At 39.4% G+C, this 13760-nt stretch overlaps 1 protein-coding gene across 2 annotated transcripts in view; it reads left to right on the plus strand.

The window, feature by feature from the left end:
- LOC146482345 (uncharacterized) overlaps nucleotides 1–13760 on the plus strand; it is a 64668-nt gene that overhangs the window by 18038 nt on the left and 32870 nt on the right. For both annotated transcript variants that reach the window (XM_085107238.1, XM_085107239.1), the window contains exons 10-24: nucleotides 977–1058; nucleotides 1918–1989; nucleotides 3906–3992; nucleotides 4072–4162; nucleotides 4660–4792; nucleotides 5522–5583; nucleotides 6994–7030; nucleotides 7293–7455; nucleotides 8803–8981; nucleotides 9415–9888; nucleotides 10612–10695; nucleotides 11588–11671; nucleotides 12086–12169; nucleotides 12919–13002; nucleotides 13526–13621. In XM_085107238.1, coding sequence (XP_084963364.1) covers nucleotides 977–1058; nucleotides 1918–1989; nucleotides 3906–3992; nucleotides 4072–4162; nucleotides 4660–4792; nucleotides 5522–5583; nucleotides 6994–7030; nucleotides 7293–7455; nucleotides 8803–8981; nucleotides 9415–9888; nucleotides 10612–10695; nucleotides 11588–11671; nucleotides 12086–12169; nucleotides 12919–13002; nucleotides 13526–13621 — 1812 coding nt within the window. The remainder of the gene's footprint in view (nucleotides 1–976; nucleotides 1059–1917; nucleotides 1990–3905; nucleotides 3993–4071; nucleotides 4163–4659; nucleotides 4793–5521; nucleotides 5584–6993; nucleotides 7031–7292; nucleotides 7456–8802; nucleotides 8982–9414; nucleotides 9889–10611; nucleotides 10696–11587; nucleotides 11672–12085; nucleotides 12170–12918; nucleotides 13003–13525; nucleotides 13622–13760) is intronic.

The following is a 13760-nucleotide window of genomic DNA, read 5'->3' on the forward strand; positions in this document are numbered from 1 at the left end:
GTACAGTGTTAATGTGAATCAGGCTGTAATTTTGTTTATATTCTAATAGCTTATAAGTGACTGTTGTAAAGTACCCAGCCCTCTCAAAATATTAACTTTTTGGTAGTACAGTGGGAGAACAGTCAGTCGGTCAGTCAGTCAGTCAGTCAGTGAGGGAACTCGTCAGACAGTCAGACCATCAGTGAGTCAGTCAGTCAGTCAGTCAGTCAGTCAGTGAGGGAGTCAGTGAGGGAGTCAGACAGTCAGTCAGTGAGGAAGTCAGTCAGTCAGTCAGTTAGTCAGTCAGTTGGTCAGTCAATTAGTCAGTCAGTCAGTCGGTCAGTGAGGGAGTCAGTCAGTCAGTCAGTCAGTCAGTCAGTGAGGGAGTCAGTCAGTCAGTCAGCCAGTCAGTCGGTCAGTGGGGAAGTCAGACGGTCAATCAGTCAGTCAGTCAGTCAGTCAGTCAGTGAGGGGGTCAGACAGTCAGTCAGTCAGTTGGTCAGTGAGGGAGTCAGTCAGTCCATCAGTTAGTCAGTCAGTCAGTCAGTCAGTCAGTCTGTGTCCGTCAGTGAGGGAGTCAGACAGTCAGTCAGTTGACCAGTCAGTCAGTTAGTCAGTTAGTCAGTCAGTCAGTCAGTCAGTCAGTCAGTCAATGAGGGAGTCAGTCAGTCAGTCAGTCAGTCAGTCAGAGTCAATGAGGGAGTCAGTCAGTCAGTCAGTCACTCAGACAGTCAATGAGTCAGTCAGTCAGTCAGTCAGTCGGTCAGTCGGTCAGTGAGAGTCAGTCAATCACATCCCATATGTTACATCCTAAATGTAGGTATTCTGTGTCAATTTACAATAATGTTATTTTATTAAAAATACATGATTCCAAATACGTAAATTGCACAAGTACAAACTTTCCAAGACCACTATATGTAGCTATTTTTAGATGAAACATAAAGAATTTTGTGACATTGCATCAAATTAAATACCTTTATTTGTTCCTTTATATCAGAGAAGAAAAGAATGTTGCCCTTGCAGAATTGAGAGATGAACTGTTAGCCAGTAAAAAGAGTCTGGAGGCACTCAGACAAGAGGTAAAACAAATGCGTTGTACAAGATGGATCTCTTTCTAATGTACGTGTACATGTACATCTAGTTTTAGTTCTTAACAAGCTTCTACATGTCAGGAGTACTTAATCTGCACAAATTAAAATAATGTTAAACAGGGACCTGCACTATAAAAGGGATAGCTTCTCCCACTTTAGTCACACAGTCTCCTCTTCAATGTCACATCAGGGATGGCAGACATGGTAAGCAAGTAGGAAGTAAACATTGTGAAATCGGCATTTCAAGAAATAAAGCCAAACCTGTCTTGATAAAATTTAACCTTAGCTGTTAAAATAATACTTTGGACAAAATATATTGTAACTGAGCCGCAAAAACAAATTATCAAATATTTCAAGCTTTACTCACAAGGTACATGTAAATACACATAATTATGAATTTTAAATTTATTCTTTCAATATTCCATTGTATCTTGCCGCATGGACTCTGTGGCGTTCACAGCTCAGTGTGTACGATGAAACGACTGGCGGCTTGGCCAGGCAAGGTTCCTTTTATGGTGTGGGTCCTTGTTTAAATAGGGGGAAAGGATGGTGAGGTGATGAGAACACTCGCCTCCCACCCGTTTGGCTCAGGTTAGATTCCCAGACTGGGCGTCATAAGTGGGTTGAGATTGCTGTTGGTTGTCGTCCCTGCTCCTTAGGTTTTTGTTCGGGTTCTCCGGTTTTCCTCCACCACAGCAACCAACATTTCCAAATTCCAGTTCGACCTGGAACCTTTGAAAGACTTCCTACAGAGCTCTTTGGTGTTCCGTAGGTATAAACAAATCAATACTTTTTATACAACGTTAGCTAGGACTAATTTCCTGTCATTTTCTTCTGGAATGCGTAGAACAAACGTTTGTCTCAGGATGCCCGATGGGTCAAAGCTTACAGAGATGAGATTGATGCCCTGAAAGCCAAGGTATGCGAGTTTTTTTGTACTTTTCTCTGTGCTTCTGTATATAGAACATTTTGATCAAACAATGCTTGCTCTGAGTTCTGACTTATTACTGCATGTTGGTGGTTTAGATACCATTTAGGCCATTTTATTATTATTATTATTATTATTTACAAGTGTACATAATCAGAATTTGTTTACAAACTTGGGTACAGTATGGCATTTCTTGAAACATTAGTTACAGTCAAACCTGTATTAAGCGGTCACCCTCGGGGAATGGCTAAGTGACCGCTTAATACAGGTTGCACAGAATACATCACTTACTTGGTTACGAAAGTTCGGCGGTAAAATGGTATGACAAAGGAGAGCATGGTATTGAAACAGACTAGTAAAACATTAACGCCACGATTGTGCAGCTCATTAGAAGCTCAATCGCCTGGCACGCTATTTGTTACCATATTTAAGTGGTTTCCTTTTACAAGGTGACCGTTTAAAACAGGTCAAGAAAATAGAAACAGCTCGCTGGGACTTAGTATAGGGTGACCACGACCGCTTAATAGAGGTGACCGTTTAATACAGGTCAGAATTACAATAAATAAGGGAAGTAATTTTCGGGACTTTGACAACTGACCGCTTAATAGAGGGTGACCGCTTAATACGGTGCCGCTTAATACAGGTTCGACTGTATTTGTAATTTCTTAAAAGGGTGGTGAGAATAACCACTTTCTGCTTACACTTCCGGGTGTAAAGACTTGAGTGGCTTTGGGAGAATTAACAAGTATACTGTCAGTGTTCTGGTTTCACTGGAGGGGGCAATACACTGTACAGCCAAATCCTAAGTTCATGTCACTTTTAACTTTTTTATCCCTTAAATGATAATTATTGTTATCTTCAAGCAATTCAAAAATGCCATCATCTGTTTAAAGCACTCTGTTCCATAAACATGCCAGATTTTTGGGGTGATTTGTAGAGTGTTTGCAAAGAAGAAGAATAAGTACGGAGAACTAGTAATTTTAGGGAAATTGCAAAAATGAAGATTTGAAGGCAATTGGAAATTAAATTTGGATGTTAATAGTTAAGGACGGTGCCTACTATTGTTACTGCGCATACGTTCTGCCCATCACGAGATACTCGGGTTTCCTATGGGTGGTGCATACTAATACAGGAATATTTTTGCGCGGTTTAAAACTTTACGGAGAAGGCATAACTTAACAAATGCTTTTGGTATCTCAAAAGAAAATTGGGGGTAACCATGCATTTTTCAGAGATAATTAAGCTTCAATTTAGGAAAAAATTCCATACATTGCTTTATATTTTGGCGCTTTTTAGAGATATTACTGCTCAATTATCTCTGAGAAATGCATGGTTACCCCCAATTTTCTTTTCGGATTCCAATAGCCCTTGCTTAGATCTGCTTTTCCCGCATAGTCATAAACCGCACAAAAATACTTCGGTATTAGTAGGCACCGTCCTTAATCTAGATGAACACCAAACTGTCGGCTACCAACATTATGATTTGATGGACATGCCCGCAGCCTACTGTCTGGGTGTGTGTGTGTGTATGCCGATTTGCCCTTCTTTAACCTCCTCATAAAATCACTTCCCATTTCATAAACTTTCAGGACACGTATACGGTGTTTATGGCCCACTTTAAGTTTTTCAAATCAAGAACCTGTGAGCACTCTAATTTACCTTTGATGTCATTATCACCATATCAGTTTTCGTAGCTATAGTCACTGAATGTACCTCAAGGGAGGGGAGGGGAGTGATGGCAGAGTAAGATGTGGAAACATTGATTCCCAAGAGAATTGTCGAGGATTATAGCTTAATTTGAAATATGTGTACGTTAGAGATCCCTCTTATTGTTGAGCAATGGAGAAAAAGTGGTAAAGTTGAAAAAAAAAAGGGGAAATTAACGTAATTTATGTTTGATATTTCAGACTGATAAAGTTGACAGGCTTGAGGCTGATAACCACAGATTCAAAGAAAAACTGAGAGATTTGGATTACTACAAAAAGAGAGCCGAGGTGGGTTAGGTTCAGGACAGGATAATTAAGAGAAAGTAATGGTAATGGACCAGATTTGTTTGTTTGATTCTTCATCCAGGAACTGAAAGAACAAAATGAGCTGTTGTATGAAACAAAAGTTGTGCTGGAGGAGCAGCTAACAGGTCTCAACTCCAAGGAAGAACGAATTGGTAAGTGGATATTTGAAGGCTTTTTTGCAGAGCTGTTGTTAGTGGCGACTTTGGCTCGGAATCAGGAATCATTGCATTGTTTGATGGCTGTACGTTAATTGCGGCCGCAGCTGTTGACAAAGTCTAGAAATCTATGTTCTCGGTTTCCATGAAATATAAACAAGTCCGTTTACGAAAAATAGGGAGATTCTGAGCGAAACAAAATTGAAGATAGTCATTAAGTAGCGCTCATTATAGTGGATAGTACGTTATTCTAACAAAGCGGTATTACCTGTTAACTTACCAGCCGCTGTTCAGGAAGATGAGCCCACGCTCCTTCCCTGACCGGGAACTGGAGGAGGACTGGATCCAAGAAAGCGGCGGAAATAGTCAAACATCAGCGCAAACAAAAATATTGGCGGTCATTTGACTCATAAGGAACGTTAATGTTGTAGTTTTCTGTTAAACTGGCAGCAAAATATGAGTTCTTTTGTCTGAGATCATATTTTACCTTCCAGAAATCTTGGAGGAGGAGAGTAAAAAATTGAAGTCTCATATTCATCATCTGGCAGAGGAAAGACAGTTTGACCAGTTGAAGCTGAAAGAAGTGATGGAGGAAAATGCCCAGTTGATCGTGGACAAGCAAAACAGGTAATATTTTAAAAAAGAAAAATATATTTTGGTGTAGATAAGAAGAGGCCTAGAAAGACTGAGGGTCAGTTATTAAAAGACAGTTTAGACGGTGTTTAACAAAACCACGTTCTAAGCCATTTTTCAATTTTACCAACAGTCAAATCTAAACATTATCTGCTGCTGACGGTAACAAGATGGCTTGCATCCCAGACTAGAAAACTATTTATCTACTTAAAATAAACCACTTATAAACAGTTTTGGAGGCCCACTTAAGCCGCGGCCTAAGTAAGACTTGGTTTAAATAACTAGCCCTGAAGATTTGGGAAAACGAGATGCTGTTGTTTTTCTTTCAAATGCCAACGATTTTGTTCAACTATTAATAATTAGAGACGTTTAGTTTCTAGTACGAGTTCGACAACGAATACGAAATTTGACTTCAAGTTTTTAGCGAAGTACTAAGAAGAGAGATATCCAAAGAAGCTTTATTTTACTCTTTGTAAACGGCGAACTTGAAGCAGTTGTTTTGAACTAATATTTGGCAGATAAGCCCTTTTGTCATTCGCAAAAGGACGAGATCACCTACGTTTCGAGGACTTGTTTTCGCTGATACTTCACCCCCGCGCGCTCTTTCTCTGTTGGAAAAAACTCGCACTCTTTCTCGTACTAGAATATAAAGGTCTCTATTATAATATTGTTACTTTACGAAACCACTTCATATATTGTTTATTTTGTACGTTATATCAACAGTATGGCTGAAGCTGCCTCGCTGACAACAGAACTTGATGCACTACGAGGAAAGAAGTCGCCAGGTACAATTTAATACGCTCTGGTCTGTTTTGTTTTATTCCATTGAGGCCTTAGGTCCCGCCCTACCTAAGGACCATCCTAAATTTCATTTCTCGTTATCTGTGGGGAGACGTGAAGAAGGAAACATGTTCATGTACAGTATTCTCTGTTTAGCGCGATTGTTTTGCACTGTTCTGGCGCTTTCCCAAGTAAAGCACACGTTTCACATCTCCCGCCGAGACTGCCACCTGCTTTGTGGATTGCAGGATTTTTCTCTCGGTTCAATCGAAGCAAAATCAGTGGAAGAAAAAAACAACAACTGAGTAATGTTCTTTGACAAAATTGAAGGTGACATGCAAAAATTCAGGCACTTAAAGGACCCTAGTTAGCCTCCGCCATTTTCGATGCCATCGAAATTATTGATATTGAAAGGTCAAGCGAAATTTTATTGCTTTACTGTAAGTTGTGTTCCTGAAAGTATGTTTCATTATATTTAGTAGTTTCACAGTGATTTCGTTCATTTTGACATGCTCCGAATAAAATATAATAGCCAAACTCTCGCATATAAACAAAAACAAAAGGTGTGGCTGACTAGGGCCCTTTAAAAACAAAAAGTGACTAAAAACGTCCTAAGACGTTGCTCGTAGACGTTTAATTTTTTTGCATCACTCTAGCACTGCTTGTTTGAACGATCCACTGCGAAAAAAAAAGGATTTGTATTTCACTTTTCAAATGAAGGGCAAGGGCATAAACAACCTGTAGTGCTTTTTAGTTCGCTTTTCTTTGTTTTGGCTAAGATTTGCTGGATTTTTTTGCGCAAGAGGCGCTCAATTCCTTTACGAGACGTTGCCCCGTAATCTTTTCGCTTTTTTGCGGTCCGTTCGGAGTAGAAACACAAAACGAAGCCCAAAACAGCGGATAAAACATCAGTGTAAAACGTTTTTTGAAGGAATTGAAGACCGCATGGAAAAAACCCCGGAGAATCAGAGCTAAAACAAGAAGAAGCGGTTTAAAATTCTAACCATTAAAAGGTTAATTATGCCCCGAGCCCTTCAATAAATGTATGAATATATGAAACAGTCTAGTCTATCAATCTGTCGATTAAGAAACCAATTACTTGTGCCACTAGCTTATGACTAACACGTATGTATACGCTGTACCTTATCATATTTTTCATTGATAGATGTATACTTTTCAGTTCGTGACACACGCATACTCGATCACTGAGCTACAGAAGACTCGTGGGACTCACCCTCAATACTGCTATGATTCCGAACTCGGAATGTCATGGGTTCAACTCCTGTTGGGAGAACTTGGATTTTCTTTTCCAAGTATGCGCTGGGTCACTGACTGAATTATACATCACTATCATTTATTCGCTAGGCTGACATTTGTTTTACAATATTTATCATTGTTTAACGTTCTCGTTTCAGGATCTTCTACTTTTGCAAGTGAATTTAGTGAGTCCAGGTATGTGATTAGTATCTGAAGAGCTGAATTAACCCTTTACACCCAGTGTCAACATGCATCTTTTCCAAACTGTTATCCATATGTATCTTATGGTCGCTATCTTTTGTGGATTAGTGTTCTGCGCTAAATACTTACACTTAACTTAACACTTAAGTGAATTATCTATTTATTTACATTACCAAACGTACCCACATCGAGAATTTTATAAGTCAAGAATGAAAGAAGAAGCGATCTGATATGATATTTGATTGTTCTTCTTCAGCTCCATTGAAGTTCTTCGGATGCAGAGAGAAAACCAGCAACTAAGGAAAACGATTGAAGAAATGAAACACTCAAATGACAGGATCATTGAACTGGAAGCTGAAAATGAACAACTACAGAAGACAGCTGTAGAGGGAAAGACTACAGTGTATAGTCTGACTGAGGTATTGTAAGAAGATGTTTGTTTATTGTAAGGGGTCACTTCTCGAATTCATCAATACATGAAGAGAAAGCAAAGGAAATTAACAGTCTGCCTGAGGTATCGTAAGAAGAAAAGTTTATTTAAAAAGATAACTTCTCAAAATCATTAATAATTCGCGAAGAGAAGACAAAGGAGACCACTATCGTGAAGGCGGTTTTAAAAAGTGATCTTAATTTCATAAAATATGGCGAACTTTTGCTTTGAATTTGTCCAAGAATTTTATGAATAGTTTGAGACACTATATCAAATACTCAAAAAAGTGTTTCATCTGAATACTAAACACCTCGAACTTGGTTAAAGAATAATCGGCTTCTCGTTGTTTTTTTCAACACACTTCTCTCATAAGAGGATTTTGGAGTTATTGGAGTACAAAATGGCTCGTAAATTATCCTTTTTTAGCAAAATTTTGCCTAAAAAGAGAAATCTAACAGCTTTTCCACTTAGCTCAGTTATTCCGGAATACGGTCAATCGAACGCGACCTTAAAAAGCTGACATTTTAGCATTAATAGTTTGTTCTGTTTTGGTATGGCTTGCATTTTCAGAGAAGTAATTTTGAGAATAATAAAACATGTTATAATTTGTCACACAATGTAGTCACTGGACAAATAAGGAGTTTCCAAGTTTCACAACGAGGACCCCAAATTTGGACACGTCAGCATAACCCATTACTTGTAATTTTCCTGCACATGCGGTTCCCATAGAATTAATAGAGAGATTAAAGGCGCTGTTACACTGGGCAATTTTTCTTGCAACTTGTCTCGCAATTTTGTTGCGACACAAGTTGCTCAAATCGTTGCCCAGTGTAACATGCCCTGAAATGAGCATGTCTCGCAATTTTTTGTTGGGGAACAGTTGCGAAAAGTAGAGGTCAGTTCTACTTCGTGTAACGGTAACTGCACCAAAATCGTTGTGAGGCAAGTTCATTTCAGGGCATGTTACACCAGGCAACGATTCGTGCAACTTGTGTCGCAACGGCGCAACGAGTTTGTGAGACAAGTTGCAAGAAAAATTGCCCAGTGGAACAGCGCCTTAAGAATTACATTTACGGCAAACGACAAACAGCAACCATGTTTATCCTTCACTTGCCGCTCGCTGTTTTCATTCTTTGGGTAAAAATTGGGTAGTTGTGCGTTAGCATGAAAGGCCAAAATGATTTTACACTATTCTCATCTATGTACTCATTTTTTCAAGAAAACGTAAATGTGAATCTCACGTTTGCCGTTTGCCGTAAACGCTGTTGTAAATGAAAAATCCCTCTAATTTCGTGTGTTCATTATTTGTTTGACTTTGCTCGTGTTTTGTTTGTAGGATGTGGCCAAACTGAAGGCAAAAGGACTGCAACAAGAAAACAACTTAAACAGATTGCGAGCCATTGTAAAGAAACAACACGAGGAGCTGCAAACCTCCGCGGACAATGTGCTGAACTTGTCGGGAGAGCTGCGAGAGAAGGGCGAAGAAATGGCGCAAATTGAAGAGCAGAGTTTGCTGTAAGTTCGTTTATGATTCCTCACTAGTTCTTGTACAGCTATATTCTCAGTATTGTTTTCGATTGAGAGTATGTTGCTCGCCATCGTTCACTATCACGGTGAAAAGTTGGCCTTATGAACAATTTAAAGAGTGATGTGTAATTCAGTCGGTGTACAAGTATACCTTTGAAAAAGGAAATCCGTGTTCTCCCAACAGGAGTCTAACCTAAGACCTAAGATTACTAGTTCGGATGCTCTACCACGGAGCTACAGGAGACTCGTGGGAGCTAAGGCCATTAAACTAGGTTCTTGTGACAATATTCTGCATATTGCTAGGATTTTAATGTCGATGTGTGGCATATCCGCAGTGAAATAAATGTGACATGGTATATTTTGCGTCTAGTAAATAAATGAGAGTGATAGTGATTTTCACTTATGGATGTTATTTCTTCAGTCAATTCCAAATCTCCGAGGAAAAGATGCGAGATCTTGGTTGCATGGCGGAAGAGCTGAAGGAAAAGGAAGCAAAAATCACGGAGTTGAGCCAAGAGGCCGAACAGACACAGGAGAAAATATCGGAACTCAGTAGACTTGCAGAGGAGAGGGAGGCAAATGTTATGGAACTGTATCAACGCGTGAAAGAAAACGAACAAGAAATAACCAACCTCGCAAAGCAATCAGAGTCCAAAGACGAAAAGATTACGGAGCTAACAAGGGCAGCTCAGTCGAAGGAGGAGAAACTCGCGGATTTGAACTTGGAAGTGCGGGAAAGAAAGAAAGAGATTAATGAGTTGCAGGAGCTGGTGAAAGAGAAAGAAGATGCCGTTGCAAAGATTAATCAAAAGATCAAAGACAGGGATGAAACCATTGCAGAGTTGAAGGAAACCATTGAAGCTAAAGATAGACGACTACAGAGTTTGGAGAAAAGGTAAATTACATGTCCTCTTTTCTCATTCCTGTTACGTAAACTTGCTTTCCTGTAGAAAGCGGATTACTCTGTTAACTGAAGTTTTTGGGCGAAATGGTGACTAATGGTAGTAGTAATACACCTAAATTTGAATGAAATTTGAAGAGGTTTTAAGAAGGGATAGAGGAAAGAAAATGATTTTTGGAACACTAACAGACAGTTGATACCCACGCAAGAGCACCCCAGGTTGCCAGTGGACTAACTTTGTATCCGTCTAGATATTAATTATTAACTACAAATTCCAATTTTAAAACTTCACTAAATCTTCAATATTTATTATTTCTCTTAATTTTACCAAGCTTTCTAGAAAAACTACTCCTCCCAAATTTACCCAAAAATCACCCAAAAATTCACAAAATACCCCACAACACAGATTCACGATATGATGATAGGGTTTTTGGATTGTTCGAAACGTGAACGAGGTATTTCCATGAAAGCCATGTCAAGTGGCGGAAAAATGGCGTTCAGGTGTAACTCCCCCTTAATGGCCCGGCTAGAGCTTACGTGCGGCATCAGTTTCTTTATTCAGGTCAAAAGCTGTTGCAAGTTAACTTTAAAATTAAAGTAATACGTAGGTTGTGCGAGCAATAATTTAGCAATCGTTTTGACCACTGATGCTGAAGCAATTGATCAATTTAAGCTAAAAAAAAACCCGTTCCTTTTTTCTTCAAATGTTATCTTTAGACTAGCTGAAGCGGCGGAAGAGCAGAGTGAGACTGAAGAGGTGTTAAGAAAACAGAGAAAGGGCAACGCTGAGCTGGAGAACAAGTAAGCATGTGAAACATTTGAAAACGACTACTGTTAGTCAACGGCAAGCAAGCGCTGGCGAAAACTACTAGGCCATTTCCGAATTACTATGAACTTCAGTACGAAATGGAGGCTAAGTGTAAAGCTTTTCATATGAAAATTAGTTTTGTTTGCATCTGCATGAAAACTTATTTTCACATTAAAAACTTTGCACTTAGCCTCACTTTCATAATGAGGTTCAAAGCAACTGGGAAAAGGCCTATTGTTTTTTATCTGTTTTTCTTGTTTTTTGGACGAGACGGATATTTAGTCCAATTGGACAAAAATCTTCCTTAGTTATTTCATGTGAATGATTGTACTGGATGACTTGATCCTCAAAAGCTTATACAGCATAATAAACGACAGTACAGGAACATACTGCTCATTATTATATCTCTCAGTTAGTACGCGCGGTGTGATTGGTCAATTTTCCGGGCCGTATTTCACTGTACGGCCCGCTAAACTTCAACTTTGCCGCGCGCCCGATTTACAGATATCTTACCAACCTCGTTTTCTCGGTCCGTACTGTACGTTACAGAACCTCGTTTTTTCTCGTTGATTTATGGCCCGCGCGCTTCGCGCTTAGGCAACAAATTAACGGGAAAAAAACTCGGTCCGTAACTTACAGTACGGACCGAGAAAACGAGGTAAGTATTAAAGAGGTATGTGTCTTGTACGTGACGGACATGTTGTGCACGTGATTGTTTTATACACAAACCCAAAGGTAATGAAGGAAAGGCTTTGATTTCGGGAAAGGAATTGTGAAGGAGCCGTTAGATTTCGTTGAGCCCGGCTTTTTTCGCACTTGCTACAAAAAAAGAAAAGGCCGATTACCTTTTTGTTCCTATTGACGATGTTTAACATTCTCTTCCAGAATCGAAGATTTCTTATCTCAACACAAGAAGTCGGAAGAACAGCTCCGAAGGAAAGATGATGAAATTAATGAACTCGAGATCAGGTTTGTGTTACTTAGGGCTGGAGTATGGCTGAATTTTCGTTAAGTTACTTAAACGAGAAACCTAAAACGAAGTCGGAAAAGATCGGCAGCAGAGCCGGACAATTTGTTTTTTTGGGAGCATTTTATGAAGGTGTTCAAGTGTTACACCCTGTAAGTCCAAATTTTTATCACAGTTCTTAGACCCCCAAAAATCACTTGACATAGGACCCTTAGGAACACCCACAAGTGTTTATTTGTGAAACAAAGTGGATTCAAAAAATAGTCAACTTCTTCGCTCTGTCGAAACTAATAACAATTTGTTGAGCCACGAAATATGTTCAGACATCTTGAGCAACGCACATTTGCTAAAGTAGTCAGTAAAAAGGCTCTTATTTTCTTTCTTTTTCTTTATTTATTTGTATCTGCATTTAACAGGGTTGAGGCGTCAGTTAACCAGAAGAACAGAACAGAGGAGAACCTTAGGAAAAAGGAAAAAGAATTGTACGAACTGAAAAACGGGTACGTTTAACTCCTTCATGTTTAGCGTCGTTATGAGGAGTGAAGAAAGTGACATGAAAAATTCATGGTTGTACTTCACTTTAACGTGTGTGTTCGCTTATCATCATCATCATCATCATCATCATCATCATCATCATCATCATCATCATCATCATCATTTTCGTCATCATTTTCATCATCATCATCATCATCATCATCATCATCATCATCATCATCATCATCATCATCATCACTATCATCATCATCATCATCATCATCATCATTTTCTCCTATTGGAGAGTTGGGCTTCGTGCGGTCTTCTTCCAGGCTCTTCTATTGTCTTCTGCTGATTCTTTCTCTGCCGTTAGTCTTAGTCCACTGTCCTCAAGTCCTCAAGTCCTCAAGCTCCCTTTCCACTGCCCTTCTTCATGTCTCGCGCAGAAGACCTCATTTCCTCTTTCCTTCTGGTACCCAGTTTATCCTAAGGACATGACCATTGCCATCTTCTACCTACTCTTCTCCTTATCTACTCATTTGTAACCCGTACTGGCCTATATGCTTTTGTTTTTTGTTTTTTGTTATAATAATGTTTTTCATTCAAGATGCCATTGAGGGACATGAGAAGATCGTAATCTGTAGCCACAAGAGTAGACATCTCTGATTGTGTTCGTTCTTTTTTGTAGCATGTGCATGCATTACCAAAACAACCTCTAAACTAAAGTTTTAAATTGTGTGACTTCCTTCCTTTCCTTCTATTTTTGTTTTGACAGACTCGAAAAAGTAGCTGACGAGAATGACAGGTTATCAGAGGAGTTGAAATTCAAAGACCAGAAAGTGCACTCGCTACAGAAAAGGTTCGTACACGCAAACTCTCCGAACGGCATCTATCTGGAGAAACTAGAAGAGTTCATGTGAAACAAGTCAAATTTGGCTAATCTTATGTAGCTTACGACACAGGAAAGGGCTTGTTAATTAATTTCCCAAATTATCTTATCAACTCTGTCGATGAACCAAACATTTGTTTCTACTCCCCACCGACGCAGCGCCACAGTTTCTATAGAAACTCACTCCCTTATCTAAAGTCCAGTTTAATCGAAACGATGGAAACGCACCGGAAAGTCGGTCGAGAAAAAACGAAATAATTGATGCAAACAAGACAAACTTGCTTAGCTCTGATCCCCTCATCCCCCCAGTGTTTTGTTTAGTGTGTTTACTGTCTCGCTATCGGCTAGTACGTATACCTACCAGCGTGTATGGTTTACATACTTCGGTATACGACGACCTGGGAATTTCCCTAATTGTACAACCGCTTTTCAGTCGTATTTGACATCAGTGGCAAATCAAACAATTAAAACTGTGGTTTTTGGTTTTCTTTAGAGTGGAAGAGTTAATGTTATCCCTTGATGAGAGCTCGGAGGCTCTTAACAAGAACCTTAAAGACAAGGAAAAGGAAAACAGAAATCTGGAAAGAAGGTAATTACAGACAAGCTGGCTGACTGTGTCGTGTTTCGTCCTCTTATCCACTGTTGATCTGCCAGGAAGACTTCTTGGTGACTTAAGCTTCAGTAACCTGAAGTGATCTTAAAGGGTCTCGGGAATAGTATATTACCAG

This window comes from Pavona decussata, unplaced genomic scaffold (assembly GCF_977016875.1).
Source record: "Pavona decussata unplaced genomic scaffold, jaPavDecu1.1 SCAFFOLD_46, whole genome shotgun sequence".
NCBI lineage: Eukaryota > Metazoa > Cnidaria > Anthozoa > Scleractinia > Agariciidae > Pavona > Pavona decussata.